Genomic DNA, 17,549 nt, shown 5'->3' with positions numbered 1-17,549 from the left:
GAATTGTATTTTTCTTCATTAAACAGTCCACGATCATCTTACACCATTATACAAACAGTATCATACTCACTCATTCATCTTATACAACAATTAGATGTAAACCTCATATCTGTGGCTATTATATAAACAGCGTTATGGAAAATGGTCATACCATCTCCCATGAGCTTCCCAAGTTGTGACAAACGCACCAGTTCGTAGCTGGATTCTTCACCGATCTTTTACACTTTCTCTGGAACATGAAATTTGTTAGTACATCACATTCTGTGAGGTGGAAGGATTTCCTTTGTCCTCTGTGAAAGTTTACCCTCTTCTCTAATACTGTGTGTCCATGAGGTCTTCTCAGGAATTTACGACCTCTGACCACAGCAGTCTGGTTGTAGAAGCAGAGAGCGGGGGATGGTGCTCGCTGTACTCAAAGAGGGCAACATCATGACAACAGATAAAGGAAAGGAGGCTGCGACAGTCAGAAGTGGTTTCCTCTCCCTTATCTTCGGCTGTTTACACAGGCATTCTGATCTTCTTTCCACTAATTGGTCTTTTGATCAATCACATCAGATGTTTTCACATCAGAGCTTACTCAGAGCTGGTCTGATTGGTCAAAAGACCAATTAGTGATCAATAAGATCCAAATTGGTCTACCTGTGTAAATGCAGCCGGAGATAGGGAGAGGAAACCGCTTCAGACTGTTGCCCATTAAAATAACCTAGTCCAGCAGATGACACTATTTCCTCAGTATTCACCAGAGTTGTGACTATTTGTATCTTTTCTTGACAGAAGGGTGAGCCAGAGACAAAATAGACGAAACACAACAGATCAATTGTGCAATATAACAGATTTATTTGCATATCAGATTTCCACTTCTTAAAGATTTCTACTTGTAACAATATTGCACTAGATAACTTTTGGCGTATCACAGTGCCATCTTAGCTGTTATAGTACAGTATCAATGGGGGACATAATATTACAAAAAACTGAAATTTGACGTGTGCAAAAATACATCGGGACTGAGATTTGATTGGTACAAAAATACATTTGTTTTATATCATCAAATGTGTCACAGAAGCAAAAAAAATGGATCTCTGTGCGCTTTCAACAAAATGTGGACAACATGCTACAGGACACATCATTTACACCTAGACCACAACATCTCTACATTCGAAGACTCAATCATGGACAAGCTTACTGACACTTGTGGCTTCTTCACATGATGTATTGTTGTCTCTACCTTCTGGCCCTTTGTGCTGTTGTCTGTGCCCAACGATGTTTGCACCATGTTTGTGCTGCTACCATGTTGTGTTGCTGCCATACTGTGTTGTCGTCTTAGGTCTCTCTTTATGTATTGTATCTTATGTTTCTTTATTATTCTTATGTATATATGTATCTTTATGTGTTGTGGTGTCTCTCTTGTTGTGATATGTGTTTCGTCCAACTTATTTCTCCCAGCCCACGTCCCTGCCTCTTGGTAGGCCGTCATTATAAATAAGAATTTGTTCTTAACTGAAGTGCCTAGTTAAATAAAAAATAAAATGTTATACTCATGACTACATAATTCTGGCCATTACACATTGTTCAAAATAGTTTTTTCAGCTGTGGTTCTACATCAGCATGCAAGTATTAGGCATCAGATACTGGCCAAGGTTCATTCAAGTCTAAACAGCGTAGGCTACCTGACATGACAGTAATGTCAAATCAAAGCAATATTTTGCAAAATACTCAAATGCTATATCAGTGCAAAGAAAGGAATTGGGACATAAACAAGTCTATCTGAACTCACCTAAAATCATTTCATGGTTTGTAAATTGCAACAGAGAAGGGCCACTGTGACACAATCAATATAAGTATTTTCTGAACATGTCTCAAAGTCTCATATTTGCTCACTTTGTGTGGCTGCGCCAGCCCCGTATAGTAGGAAAAACATTTTCAAAACAGAGGAAATCTGACCAGGGCAGATAAAGCCATAGCACCTCAATTCACCTTCATGGAGAGAGGAAGGATGGAGGAAGGTCTTGTGTCCTAGAACATCTGGATCATAGACTCCCTGGCCTTGCCCACTCCAACCCATTTGACTGGAAAGAGAAAACGTTGATTAAGAGCCATTGAAAAGTTTTTATGTATTGATCTCGTTATTTTTAAAACAGCATGTAGGTCCTGAATTTGGAATAGAATACTTACTGGGTACGCCAACGTGGATCTCCACAAAGCGGATGTAGTTCTGGGCTTTGACAGGCAGATCTTCCCACTTCCTACAGGCTGAGCTGTCACTCTTCCAGCCAGGCAGTTTCTCGTACTCCACTTCCACTTTCTGCAAGACGTCCATGTTAGCTGAGAAGACAGGGAGGAGACATGGGTCATACAGTCCATGGAGAAAGGTTTAGTGGAAAAAATGTACAAATTAATCTTATAAAGCCAACATAAAGCCAACAACTTCTTTCATCACATACATTTATACAGGAATATATACACTACTAAATTCAGTCAGTCTTACCTGGGAAATAGGGAATCTTTTTGCCATTGAGCTTATAAGACACTCCCACTTTGATTTCATCCATCACATCAAGGATATCAAGTTTGGTTAATGCAAACCTGTGATTGAAAAACAAGGAAAAAATTTAACATGTATCTCTCCTCTCCAGCCCCCCCACCCCCACGTAAGATCCAGTAGGTGGCAATGTGGCCCAAATTTTCTATAAGGGTAACAGGACTGCACAACATTCGGGGCAGGGCAAACCCTGCTGCGACACTCACGCAGTGAAGCCGTTGATCATGTTGGCGTAACGCAGGATGACCAGATCCAGCCAACCACAGCGTCTCTTCCTCCCTGTGGTCACGCCCACCTCATGGCCCCGCGTCTGCAGCAGCTCTCCAACCTCCTTTAAGGACAGATGACAGCAGAGAAGCTGGTCTGAGCAATCAGACCTTCAACTACTCTATTCTGTGTAGTCTTGACTACTTTGCGTTTGTATTCTGACATTATGTTCTTCACTCTATAGCCCCTCTTACTTGCATTTAGTGTATCATGTTTGGGGTTTGACTCACATTGAGTTGTTCTGTAGGGAACGCCCCGATGCCCACTCTAGTGGTGTAGGCCTTCACCACCCCATACACATCACCAATGTTCAGAGGGGGGATGCCCAGTCCGGTACATACACCACCCACGGTACAGTTTGATGATGTCACAAATGGGTAGGTTCCTGGGAGACAAGAGCAACATTCTAAAGGGATGCATTTCTGATAGCCTCCTGGATGTGCACCAGACCATTTACTAGCAAACTGTGTGGGGGAATGTCTTCCTTTAAAACGTCCTCTTTCATTATAATGACTATTCTTTATGTAGTTCTGTCAACAGGTGTAAACAAGGACTGTGTTGACCAAAATAGTTGTTGAGCCTATCTTAAGAAACCAAACACAAACCCATTCTAAGGAAACATACCATGCCTATGAACAAACTATTATATTTTAGTAATTTAGCAGACACTCTTATCCAGAGCGACTAACTGTAGTGAGTACCATGACTCTTGGGCTAACAGTGCTTACTCATATTCATGCGTCTATAACCAGCCACAGCCATAGGGGAGTATAGAATTCCCTTACCAAAGTCAATGTCAAGCAGGGCAGCGTTCGCTCCCTCCACCAGAATCTTCTTAGGGGGTCCATTAATAGCATCGTACATGAAATAGACACCGTCTCGCACCATGGGTCTTATCCGCTCAGCATACTCCTATATGATTAGACAGGATGCAAGATTTGATTTATTCCTACTGTATGGATAGATGGATCATGAGAGCAGAGCTACTGTAATTCTCATCTGCTTCTCCGATGCTAAATTTAGACCTCACCCCATGACTGAGAGGATTTAATGGTTATTATGGGTTGATGATGATGAGTTATGAGTGTGTCCACTCTGTTACAATTATGACATACTTTTCCTACTAGCTGAGGGGTATTTACCCCATCGACATGTCAACACAAACACATAAAAAATGCACACTTCATGAAATCCACCTTTAATTTCTTCAGTTGACCGTCAACATCTACCTCCAGTGTGGGGAACATGGCCTGGTACTGCTGGGCAAGGTTCTTGAACCTAGAACCAAGCCACCATCAGAAGAACATGAATATACTGTAGCAATATGTCCATAATAAATGTTCCCATTGTCCAGAGAGCCAAATGCCAAACTGGCACTCCCCATAACCCTCAGCCTCTGTGAGTGAAGGTGAGACTTACCTCATAGAAAAGTCTTTGAAATCAGCTAGAAGGTCACAGATACGCAGCCCCGTACGTGATGCTTTGCTTGAGTAGGTTGGTCCAATGCCTTTCTTTGTGGTTCCAATACTGTATGAAGTAAATTATGAATTACAACACTATATTTGAGGAATATAAGCATTTCAACACTACAGAAAATATGATTCTTATAAAACAATTCATCTGGTAACACTTTACTTAAAGCATGCAGGTAATGCTTAACAACATGTTACAAGCGTCGCATGCTTTTATACTGTATCACGATTTATGACACTTTTTACAATGCATTCTAAATGCATCAAAATGCATTACACCTGCAGGCTTTAGTAAAGTGTTGTTTGAGTCCTACAGAAAAAAGGTGTAATTTCCAGTTCTTACTTTTTCCCTTCCTGTGCTTGTCTCTGTACCTCCTGGAGCCCGTCAACTGCCTGGTGGAAGTCAAACACTGTCCAAAGGGTACACAGGTTATTTCACACCACGTATACAAACATATGCCTGTCATCAGCAGAACATGCCATCGGAACATGTGAGCAACATGTAAGAGTATGGGATAAATGTCTCTCCCATGTCCTAAAATGATCTGCAACAACTGTTAACCAGCACCGTAAAAAAGTATTCTTAAAATCATCTCACCACATCTCACAGCTGGTGATCAATGTCAAACTGTTGTCACAACACAAACTATATTAAATATTGCATTGCCATATTGTTACAAAACCTACAGTAACTGTAAAAAGTGCATAGCATAAATCAATCAGCAATTGATTGGTGGGCAATCAGCAATAATCAATTATATCCTATCACACCACATCTGTTACTCTCAACAAACAACTGTGTTTGTTTTATCTGTTTTTAGCACATCTGAACTATATGTCCTTTGCCCTCTCCTCTAAATGCAGCTGTTTTCCAATAAGATTGTTAGTTACCAATGTGGGCCCTGTCTGAGATGATCAGTCTCTTCTCCCAGTCTTTAAGGCCTGTGGGATGGAAACATAAAATAGTTAGGAAAAATCACTCTGTTCTCTCATTTGCTGTTCCTTTCTAAATGGATTATCAACATGCACATTCTAAGACAAACTATAGGCCAATTACGCTCCTTAATGTTGATATCAAAATCTTCCCACCTTTCTTTTCATTTTTTTCAGCTTCTTCAAACAAGCCTGGCAGATGAATGACCACACCATTGCCTGCAGACACAGAAGGGATTATCTGTGTAAGAATACAGAGTGGGCTATGGTTGGATGGTAGGCCTACAGTGCAAGCTGCTGAAGACAAGGAATAGGGATGTACACACCGATCACGGAAAGCGCTTTGGAGTTGATGATCCCGCTGGGTAGGAGGTGGAAGTCATATTCCTTCCCATCCACCACCACCGTGTGACCTGCGTTGTTACCGCCCTGTGGCCAGAGAACAAGAAGAACAGAGAGGGCACTCAGGAATGTGATAACTGTATGGGTTAGTTTATCCCATCCAACAATTATCCACTGTCTGTAGATACACAAGACTGGTTGGTCACACTATAACATGCCTGCGGGGTGCCTGGGGAAATACAGTAGGTCTTCCCACATCAAACTAACCCACAATCTGCAGTACTAGAGTAGAAGCGATTTTAGCAGCAGCAGTGATCGGGGCAGTATGCCCTTCTAATGTATCCATGATTCCCCAGGCACGTAACTCCTCCTTATCCCCTGGGCCTGGCAGGCACGCTAGAGAAAGAGGGGCATCCCAAATGGACACCCTCTTATCTGTGCAACCAGGGACAAATAGATCCGTAGCAATAAACTAGTGACAAGCCCAAACTCTTCCTTAGCACAAAGGATACAGTTCACTATTTTCTTTTGCTTGTTGAATGATGCATAGATGGAGACAGAAATGAGCCCATTTGAAGAATCTTTGAGGACTTTAAATGTTACCTATAAGGACATTTTATCATTGTCCTAAAAGTAATGTGTATGTTGTTACTTCCAGTATCTCCTCTGCAGCTTCATTTCACTCCTGTCCTTCTGCAGGAACCTTCCTTACGTCTCCACCAGTGGGACCACAGATTTATCGAATCAAATCTAATTGTATTTGTCACATGCGCCGAATACAACAGATGTAGACCTTACCGTGAAATGTTTACTGACAAGCCCTTAACCAACAATGCAGTTCAAGAAATAGAGTTAAGAAATAATAATATATATATTTTTAAAGTAACACAATAAAAAAAACAATAACAAGGTTATATACAGGGGGTGCCGGTACCGAGTCAATGTGTGGGGGTAAATGTTAGTTGAGGTCATTTGTACATACAGGTAGGGGTAAAGGGACTATGCATAGACAATAAACAGCAAGTAGCAGCAGTATAAAAACAAAGGGGGGGAGGGGTCAATGCAAATAGTCCAATGCAAATAGTCCAGGTGGCCATTTGATTAATTGTTCAGCAGTCTTATGGATTGGGGGTAGAAGCTGTTAAGAAGCCTTTTGGACCTAGACTTGGTGTTCCGGTACCGCTTGCCGTGCGGTAGCGGAGAGAACAGTCTATGACTTGGCACTGCATATTATATAGGTCCTGGATTGCAGGAGGCTTGGCCCCAGTGATGTACTGGGCCGTACGCACTACCCTCTGTAGCACCTTACAGTCGGATGAGGAGCAGGTGCCATACCAGGCAGTGATGTAACTGGTCAGGATGCTCTCGATGGTGCATTTGCATAACTTTTTGAGGATCTGGGGACCCATGCCAAATCTTTTCAGTCTCCTGAGGTGGAAAAGGTGTTGTCGTGCCCTCTTCACCACTGTCTTGGTGTGTTTGGACCATTCTAGTTTGTTGGTGGACACCAAGGAAGTTTAAACTCCCACTACAGCCCCGTCAATGTTAATGGGGGTCTGTTCGGCCCTCCTTTTCCTGTAATCCACAATCAGTTCCTTTGTCTTGCTCACATTGAGGGAGAGGTTGTTGTCCTGGCATCACACTGCCAGGTCTCTGACCTCCTCCCTATAAGCTGTCTCATCGTTGTCGGTGATCAGGCCTACCACTGTTGTGTCATCAGCAAACTTAATGATGGTGTTGGAGTCGTGTTTGGCCACGCAGTCGTGGGTGAACAGGGGGTACAGGAAGGGACTAAGCACGCACCCCTGAGGGGCCCCATTGTTGAAGATCAGCATGTCAGATGTGTTGTTACCTACCCTTACCACCTGGGGGCGGTCCGTCAGGAAGTCCAGGATCCAGTTGCAGAGGGAGGTGTTTAGTCCCAGGGTCCTTAGCTTAGTGATGAGCTTTGTGGGCACAGGGTGTTGAATGCTGAGCTGTTGTCGATTGAGATTGCGTCATCTGTGGATCTGTTGGGGCGGTATACGAATTGAAGTGGATATAGGGTTTCGGGGATGATGGTATTAATGTGTGTCATGACCAGCCTTTCAAACAACTTCATGGCGAACCGACGTGAGTGCTACGTGGCGGTAATAATTTAGGCAGGTTTCTTTGCTTTCTTTGGCACAGGGACTATGATGGTCTGCTAGAAACATGTTGGTATTACAGACTCCGTCAGTGAGAGGTTGAAAATGTCAGTGAAGACACTTGCCAGTTGGTCCGCATATGCTCTGAATAAACGTCCTGGTAATATGTCTGGCCCCTGTAGTGGAAATTTCAGTACTAAGAGAGACACCGGTCACAACTTGTAGACTTGTTTACGTGCTGCTGTGTGGTTTGTTGCTAACCTTACTTTGCTACTTGCCAACTTTATGGTTTTTGCTTTTTAATGACCGTTTATATTTTTAGTTTTTCCCTCGCTCAACTTTTTTCATTCAACTTTTTCACCCAGGACGCTTTATCTGGACGTGGTTCGTCAGGACCTCCATCAGCCAAAGCTAAGTAGTAACATTAACATTATGCCTTCTAATTGCAGTCGCTGTACTCATAATATACAGGGGAATGATCGCGAGGATAGCTGTGCTGCAAGCCCAGCTTCAGATGTAAATGTTAGGCAAGGGTAATTTAAGGGTAGGAAAGGATGAAACAGCGTCTGTGCCACCAGTAAGTACAGATAGTAGTATAAATCCACTCACACAGTCCCTGCAGCTGGACAATTTTCTCATGGCTTCGGAAGGAAATGCTGTAGGAATGCTCAACCGGTGTCGCTCATTCAGCTGACAGACACTTTCAACCGGTTCTCCCCATTAAGCAATGGGTTGGAGTCAGAGGCAGAGCCTTCTCTGGTCTCTACTCCCCCCATTACGGGGTCTGAGATGCCGAAGCCTCCCACCATTAGCTCTGACAAATTGAAAACCCTAGTCATTGGCGACTCCATTACCCACAGTATTAGAATTAAAACGAATCATCCAGCGATCATACACTATTTACCAGGGGGCAGGGCTACCGACGTTAAGGCCAATCTGAAGATGGTGCTGGCTATAGCTAAAACTGGCGAGTGTAGAGAGTATAGGGATATTGTTATCCACGTCTGCACCAATGATATTAGGATGAAACAGTCAGAGGTCCCAAGCGCAACATAGCTTCAGCGTGTAAATCAGCTAGAAAGATGTGTCGGTATCGAGTAATTGTCTCTGGCCCCCTCCCAGTTAGGGGGAGTGATGAGCTCTACAGCAGAGTCTCACAACGCAATCGCTGGTTGAAAACTGTTTTCTGCCCCTCCCAAAAGATAGAATTTGAAGATAATTGGCCCTCTTTCTGGGACTCACCCACAAACAGGACCAAGCCTGGCCTGTTGAGGAGTGACGGACTCCAGCTGAAGGGGTGCTCTCATCTTATTTACGAACATAGACAGTGCTCTAACTCCCCTAGATCCACAATGAGATAGGGTGCAGGCCAGGCAGCAGGATGTTAGCCAGCCTGCCAGTTAGCACAGTCAGTGTAGTCAGCTCAGCTATCCCCATTGAGACCGTGTCTGTGCCTCGATCTAGGTTGGGCAAAACTAAACATGGCGGTGATCGCCTTAGCAATCACACTGGAATAAAGACCTTCTCCATTCCTGCCATTATTGAAAGAGATTGTGATACCTCACATCTCAAACTAGGGCTACTTAATGTTAGATCCCTCACTTCCAAGGCAGTTATAGTCAATTAACTAATCACTGATCATAATCTTGATGTGATTGGCCTGACTGAAACATGGCTTAAGCCTGATGAATTTACTGTGTTAAATGAGGCCTCACCTCCTGGTTACACTAGTGACCATATACCCCGCGCAGAACATTTATGATAGCAAAAAATATATACTTTTCATCTTTTGAGCTTCTTGTCATAAAATCTATGCAGCCTACTCAATCACTTTTTAAAGCTACTGTTTTACAGGTCTCCTGGGCCATATACAGTGTTCCTCACGGAGTTCCCTGAACTCCTATCGGACCTTGTAGTTATGGCAGATAATATTCACATTTTTGGTGACTTTAATATTCACGTGTAAAAGTCCACAGACCCACTCCAAAAGGCTTTCAGAGCCATCACCGACTCAGTGGGTTTTGTCCAACATGTCTCCGGACCTACTCACTGCCACAGTCATATTCTGGACCTAGTTTTGTCCTGTGGGAATAAATGTTGTGGATCTTAATGTTTTTCCTCATAATCCTGGACTATCGGACCAGCATTTTATTATGTTTGCAATCACAACAAATAATCTGCTCAGACCCCAAACAAGGATCATCAAAAGCTGTGCTATAAATTATAGGACAACTCAAAGATTCCTATATGCCCTTCCAGACTCCCTCGACCCACCCAAGGATGTCAGAGTACAAAAATCAGTTAACCCCCTAACTGAGGAACTCAATTTAACCTTGCGCAATACCCTAGATGCAGTCGCACCCCTAAAAACAAAAAACATTTATCATAAGAAACTGATAAGAAATCTCCCTGGTATATAGAAAATATCAGAGTTCTGAAGCAAGCTTCCAGAAAATTGGAACGGAAATGGCGCTACACCAAACTGGAAGTCTCCCGACTAGCTTGGAAAGACATTACCGTGCAGTATCAAAGAGACCTCACTGCTGCTCGATCATCCTATTTATCCAACTTAATTGAGGAGAATAAGAACAATCCAAAATGTATTTTTTAATACTGTCGCAAAGCTAACTAAAAAGCAGCATTCACAAAGAGAGGACGGCTTTCACTTCAGCAGTGATAAATTCATGAACTTCTTTGAGGAATGACCATTATCATTAGAAAGCTAATTATGGACTCCTCTTTATATCTGTGTATTCCTCCAAAGCTCAGTTGTCCTGAGTCTGCACAACTCTAGGACATAAGATCAAGGGAGAGACTCAAGTTTTTACTACTATATCTCTTGACACATTGATGAAAATAATCATGGCCTCTAAACCTTCAAGCTGCATACTGGACCCTATTCCAACTAAACTACTGAAAGAGCTGCATCCTGTGCTTGGCCCTCCTATGTTGACCATAATAAACGGCTCTCTATCCACCGGATGTGTACCAAACTCACTAAAAGTGGCAGTAATAAAGCCTCTTTTGAAAAAGTCAAACCTTGACCCAGAAAATATAAAAAACGAATTGGTCTATATCGAATCTCCCATTCCTCTCAAAAATTGATGAAAAATTTGTTGCGCAGCAACTCACTGTCTTCCTGAAGACAAACAATGGATACGAAATGCTTCAGTCTGGTTTAAGACCCCATCATAGCACTGCACTTGAGACTGCACTTGTGAATGTGGTAAATGACCATTTAATGAGGCTCTGCATCTGTCCTAGTGCTCCTAGACCTTAGTGCTGCTTTTGATACCATCAATCACCACATTCTTTTGGAGAGATTGGAAACCCAAATTGGTCTAAAAAGACAAGTTCTGGCCTGGTTTTGATATTATCTGTCGGAAAGATATCAGTTTGTCTCTGTGGATGGTTTGACTGTAAATTTTGGTGTTCCTCAAGGCTCTGTTTAAGGACCACTATTGCTTTCACTATATATTTTACCTCTTGGGGATGTCATTCGGAAACATAATGTTAACTTTCACTGCTATGCGGATGACACACAGCTGTACATTTCGATGAACCATGGTGAAGCCCCAAATTTCCCTCCCTGGAAGCCTGTGTTTCAGACATAAGGAAGTGGATGGCGGCAAATGTTGTACTTTTAAACTTTGACAAAACAGAGATGCTAGTTCTAGGTCCCAAGAAACAAAGAGATCTTCTGTTGAATCTGAAAATTAATCTTGATGGTTGTACAGTCATCTCAAATAAAACTGTGAAGGACCTTGGCGTTACTCTGGACCCTGATCTCTCTTTTGACTAACACATCAAGACTGTTTCAAGGACAGCTTTTTTACATCTACGTAACATTGCAAAAATCAGAAACTTTCTGTCCAAAAATGATGCAGAAAAATTAATCCATGCTTTTGTCACTTCTAGGTTAGACTACTGCAATGCTCTACTTTCCGGCTACCTGGATAAAGCACTAAATACACTTCAGTTAGGGCTAAACACGGCTGCTAGAATCTTGACTATAACCACAACATTTGATCATATTACTCCAGTGCTAGCCTCTCTACACTGGCTTCCTGTTAAGGGAAGGGCTGATTTCAAGGTTGTTCTGCTAACCTACAAAGCATTACATGGGCTTGCTCCTACCTATCTTTCCGATTTGGTCCTGCCGTACATACCTACACGTACGCTACGTCACAAGACACAGGCCTCCTGAACCTGGCCAGTTCCCCTCTCTCCACTGGGATTCTCTGCTTCAAACCCTATTACAGGAGCTGAGTAACTGGCTTACTGGTGCTCTTCCATGCCATCCCTAGGAGGGGTATGTCACTTGAATGGGTTGAGTCACTGACGTGGTCTGCCTGTCCGGGTTGGCACCCCCCCTTGGGTTGTGCATTGGGGGAGATCTTCGTGGGCTATACTCGGGCTTGTCTCAGGATGGTAAGTTGGTGGTTGAAGAGATCCCTCTAGTGGTGTGGGGGCTGTGCTTTGGCAAAGTAGGTGGGGTTATATCCTGCCTGTTTGGCCTTGTCCGGGGGTATCATCGGACGGGGCCACAGTGTCTCCAGACCCCGTCTCAACCTCCAGTATTTATGCTGCAATAGTTTACGGGTCAGGGGGCTAGGGTCAGTCTGTTATATCTGGAGTATTTCTCCTGTCTATCCGGTGTCCTGTGTGAATTTAAGTATGCTCTTTCTAATTCTCTCTCTCTCTTCCTCTCTCTCTCTCTCTCTTCCTCTCTCTCTCTCTCTCTCTCTCACTCACTCACTCACTCACTCACTCACTCACTCACTCACTCAGAGGACCTGAGCCCTACGATCATGCCTCAGGACTACCTGGCCTGATGACTCCTTGCTGCTCCAGTTTCAACTGTTCTGCCTGCAGCTATGGAACCCTGACCTGTTCACCGGACATGCTACCTGTCCCAGACCTGCTGTTTTCAACTCTCTAGAGACAGCAGGAGCGGTAGAAATACTCTGAATGATACACTATTAAAAGCCAACTGACATTTACTCTTGAGGTGCTGACCTGTTGCACCCTCTACAACCACTGTGATTATTATTATTTGACCCTCATCTAATGAACATTTAGACATCTTGGTCATGTTCTGATAAAATTCCCGGCACAGTCAGAAGAGGACTGGCCACCACTCATAGCCTGGTTCCTCTCTAGGTTCCTTCCTAGGTTCTGGCCTTTCTAGGGAGTTTTTCCTAGCCACCGTGCTCCTACACCTGCATTGCTTGCTGTTTGGGGTTTTAGGCTGGGTTTCTGTACAGCACCTTGTGACATCAGCTGATGTAAAAAGGGCTTTATAAATACATTTTATTGACAGACAATTATTCAAACAATCATCTTTATTCAACATCGATTAGTTATTGCAATAATGAAACCATCGACCGCACACTCTAAGTTGTGTTGCCGAGAGCTTCCCTAAAAATGAAAAACAGACATCTTATGTAGGACACTAAGAATGTTTAGTTCCATCCTTCTCAGGCAGATCAAAAAGCATCATAAGCCACTTTGGGTTCATCCTGTCATTGGTGTTGTTCTAACCCCCAACCCTGGCTTAATTTCCCCGATGCCAGGATGTCTAGGACCCTTTGTTCCAGTCCATCTCTATCCCAGTTACAACCACCCCGCATCCTTTCCATGGAATACATCTCCCCAGTGCACCACTGGTCACAGAAAGGAATGTGGTTGTAAAGTTTTATAGCCCTCTAGTAAAATCCATTTCCTCAATGCACAGACTATCTGCATGAAGCTAGTGGACACCATAAAAACTCAGCCTTACTCTTAGTTAAATATATAATTGTTTACCATTAAACAAATCAAGTAAGTATGTAATTTTTCCCTGACACCCCGCAGCCTTGTGAATGTTGACCTGTTTAAAGGTCTTGCTCACATCGGCTACAGAGAGCGTGATCACAAAGTCGTCCAGAACAGCTGGTGCTCTCATGCATGCTTCAGTGTTGCTTACCTCGAAGCGAGCATAAAAAGCTTTTAGTTAGTCTGGTAGGCTTGCGTCACTGGGCAGCTCTTGGCTGGGTTTACCAATACCAGTCTCAATCCCTTCCTTCCTCAATGCCAAAGAGGAAACTAAACGTGCAAATGCTAACACTTTTTATTGCCAAACACATAAATAAACATTAAGACATCTCTGTCATCAGCAGAAGCTTCATATAGATTCACCCTGCCATATTTCTAAGGTTACTTTCTAACAAATCAACCAGTGTTGATTTCTCAGTCAAAAGACCAGAATGTCCTGATCCAAATATTTTTACTGTAGCACTGAAAATGAATACAGAGTGAACAATATGAAGCAAGAATCAAATAATTAATCTAGAAAAATAGTTACAGTATACAATATCAGTAAGACATGCAAACAAAAGTTTGGAGATAAAACACCATTTTGACATATTCAATAAGGAAGATTTTATTTCAGAAGAATGTACAATTTGGAACCTTGAGGGTTTAGCACGTTTGTCATAGTTCAGTAACGTATCTTTACTTTGCCCAAATTCCTCTTTGATTACATTATGCACTAAAACAGGCTTATCTTCACAGACGCAGTCCTCAGAATGATAGTCTGAGTGACCTTGGGACCTTAGGACACTGCTGCCCATTGTCACTGCCCAATACTCTCAATTTGGATAATTGAACACCACTCTTAAAAAATGCCATGGTTTTCTTTATTGGATTGAGAATATTTCGGCCTCCATCTTTTGGAGGTCTGTATCGACAGTGCCGACAAGAACATACACAAAATAAATGGTTATCTCTAACTTCCTGTATTGTGTTATCACTGGAAAAAGTGCTCAATTGATGTCCCAAGCATCTCAAGAAAATCAAGATATATTTGGATGAAAATGGAATTTCAGGGGGAAAGACAGTATTTTTCTGTTGCAGTAACTCTTTAGTGACCAAATGTAAAAAATGCTAAAGCTTCTTAAATTGATTCTTGATTTTAACATATTTTATATCAAACATGCCATGATTAGTGAATACCATGCTTGTCGACATGACAACCTGTGTCTCTGTCACTTAACTATGACGTCGATGAAGTTTCCCTTTGGTGACATCAGTGTTATAATTAGGAGAGATCGTGTCTATTCAGTCCACCATGGTGGGTCTAGAGTTGCATAAAGGAATGTAGACCTATTGTAAGCTGTTTCCCAGGATCCACTGAAATAAATGGGTGCAAACTGTGAGAGGCTTGAGATCCATTCACTGAAGGACAGGCTAACAGGGGTCTAAAAATGGTTCAAATTCTTCAAATAGTTAGATGGCTAGGCTCAACTCGCACTGTTACATTTATTGGTTGCAATATATTTTCAGCAGCTTTTCCAATAAATCTGTAATATGTCCCCTTTCGTAAATCACAGTTGGTTAGTCTACCACTACACTGATGACCTACGCTGTTGCGCGCCTCAATGCGCATTGACATTTATCAGGCCATATGACTGAAGGGAATGCGGCATGCCACTGACATCGCTGAGACCTTTACCAGTCGGGCTGTCTGGAACAAAGTATAGCACACTGTGGCACTGGTCTCCGCGAGCCCATACTGTAATAGAGCTTGCATAGATACGCTATGCACGTCAACACAAGCTCCAAACTTCTGTTGAGCCGGATTCTTATTACAACATACCGGAATGTGCTTTTATTTCTAAACGCAGTGTCTTTCAACCCAACATTCTACGGTGCCGTGCTGAAATAGTGAATGCCTTAGTATGTTTTATTTCATGCGCCTGGAAACAAAGTGAACTATTGCGCTATGACCCCTGACTGCACAATTAATCAATATATACATTTTGTACAATGGCACATACTGTACACTGTGTAACATTTCTCACACAAATAAATATACTAAGGCACTTGCAAGATAACCGGTGCATACAGCAATTTGGGTCAAAATAAAAAAATATGCGCCTTTGCGCATATTATCTTGCAAGTGCAACTTCTCCAAAATAAACAAATGCAAATATTACAAAGAACAAATAAGAAAAAAAGAGTGCGTTTTAATCTTTTTTCCTCACCTGGCATCTGCAAATGATGTCCGACTCTGTCGCCAACAAGTCGACCACTTTTCCCTTCCCTTCATCGCCCCATTGTGCACCAAGTACAACTGTCAACTTGTTCCCTGTGTCGTTACGGGGTCGCTTAACCCCTGCTCCTGGGTTTGTGTAACAAGCTTTGTGAGACATGTTTTGCCTACACTAGTGCACCGAGCGCAGTAGAAACGACAACCCGTAGGCCTATGTGATGGGAAAAATACCCCCTCAAGTCTGAGTCCGGTGTAACCAAATACGGGTTATCCGCCTGTTGATGTAGACATGTGCACGATAGACTACACATGATCTCGTGTCTATTTTTACCGTCAGCCCCTTATCACTCAGTTTCAAGAGTTAGGCTACCACCCAAGCGAGAGCCAATGAGAAATCATATAGTGTAGCCGTGTTTTTGTGTGCATTTTCAATGAATCATTCTCCTCGTTCGGATGAAACTACGTGTTGGACCAATGTACCCAAAATGCAATACTTTTAACTGTGAACATACTGTCCCTATTACACGTAAATATAGGACAACCTAATTTGGTGTGGTTAAAATCAAAATGTATAATTGTATTGTATTTTCATAATAGCCTACATTACATTTCTGATTATCCAATCTATTTGCAATGCAGATAATTGTGCTTGTGTGAATGCAAAGAGTGTAAAAAAAGAAACAATAACTGGTACCATGTCTGAAAACAGGTGAGATTTTTTATGGTCAATATGTAATACTTAATTGATCATGAACCAATATTCCTACTATGACTGTAAGCTAAATAGGCCCTGTATTTGTCAAATGAAATGACAGCGGCTGTATGAACAAGTCCACATAACATGTTATACATAGAAATGTTGACTTTCTTAAAATAATGTATCATATTTCAATGAAACTGTGTCCAATACATTGAAGGTCCATGATGAAAGTATAAAGTGCAAAATGGTCCCATCATCATGATGCAGTGGTTGGTTGCCAAGCGGTTTCTGTGATATCATTGCCACATGACCTTTTATTGATGTAGTAAATAATACAAAGACCCCTCTATATGGGTGTAATAAGGCAGGTCTCCATTTGAAAAACAAACCTAGGTTCGCTAGGTAGGCCTACTCCTTTTGAAAACAGTGAGAAAAACATGGCTGACATAGATATTTGTAGGTACAGTATAAAAATGTATATTATGCCATAGAATTTGTTTGGCAGAGCTAAAACAGAGCACTGGAAGATGGAGTCAAAGTTCATTGCTTCTTTTTGCCTTTGGGCTCATCCTTCTTTTTGCGTCCACCTAGAAATAGAGATAAAAGATCAGTGCTGTCCCATACACAACACAGCTATAGCATTTCATTTGCCCTACAAGAGAAGACAGTTGATAACCTTTGCTCCCTGTGATGATTGTCCAGTCTTCTGTCACCTAAGTTAAATTTATGCCTCACCTTAACATTTTTTATTTAAAAAAAAGTTTACATATTTTGGTCAGTAGGTACCCAACATAACAGGTGGTGGTGTGTTCGACTGCCTGTCTGCATTCCTGAAACAGTTAGCTTACCTGTGTAATATTGACATGAGCTCAGAACCACTTGTTTTTTAAAACATGGTCCTGTTTTATCAATTGCTGTGCTGAACAATGGACAGTTCATTCATCTGTCAAAAGTTGTGTATTCATATTTATTTTTGCAATTAAGATGCTACAATACACATTTACAACAGGCCTATGTAAAAATACATACATCCTAATGATACAGTGCCTTTGAAAAGTATTCCGACCCCTTGACTTGTTCCACATTTTGTTACGTTACAGCCTTATTCAAAAATTGTACTCACTATGAACCCTAA

At 42.1% G+C, this 17,549-nt stretch overlaps 1 protein-coding gene across 1 annotated transcript; it reads right to left on the bottom strand.

Moving 5' to 3' along the window:
- Positions 1–813: 813 nt before the first annotated feature.
- On the bottom strand, positions 814–16,026 carry LOC109866625 (adenylosuccinate synthetase isozyme 1 B). Its single transcript, XM_020455392.2, has 13 exons — positions 15,707–16,026; positions 5,538–5,640; positions 5,368–5,430; positions 5,170–5,220; positions 4,622–4,688; positions 4,226–4,333; positions 4,003–4,084; positions 3,592–3,718; positions 3,037–3,191; positions 2,746–2,870; positions 2,486–2,583; positions 2,173–2,322; positions 814–2,066 (listed from the first exon to the last, which is right to left on the bottom strand). Exons 1-13 carry the CDS (start codon positions 15,872–15,874, stop codon positions 2,014–2,016), a joined length of 1,350 nt encoding a protein of 449 aa, XP_020310981.1. The 5' UTR covers positions 15,875–16,026; the 3' UTR covers positions 814–2,013.
- Between the last annotated feature and the right edge of the window lie 1,523 nt (positions 16,027–17,549).

This window comes from Oncorhynchus kisutch, linkage group LG21 (genome assembly GCF_002021735.2).
Source record: "Oncorhynchus kisutch isolate 150728-3 linkage group LG21, Okis_V2, whole genome shotgun sequence".
Lineage (NCBI taxonomy): Eukaryota > Metazoa > Chordata > Actinopteri > Salmoniformes > Salmonidae > Oncorhynchus > Oncorhynchus kisutch.
The sequence above is the reverse complement of the archived record's forward strand: the minus strand, read 5'-3'. Positions and strand labels throughout refer to the sequence as shown.

What these genes read in the sequence shown, in the direction of transcription:
- LOC109866625 (XM_020455392.2), bottom strand. Translation starts at nt 15,874, where the DNA reads ATGTCTCACAAAGCTTGTTACACAAACCCAGGAGCAGGGGTTAAGCGA. An exon ending in CTCAGACAGGGCCCACATTG is followed by an intron (nt 4,689 to 5,169) that starts GTAACTAACAAT and finishes CCCTTTGGACAG; the next exon opens with TGTTTGACTTCCACCAGGCA. An exon ending in ATGATCAACGGCTTCACTGC is followed by an intron (nt 2,584 to 2,745) that starts GTGAGTGTCGCA and finishes TTTCAATCACAG; the next exon opens with GTTTGCATTAACCAAACTTG.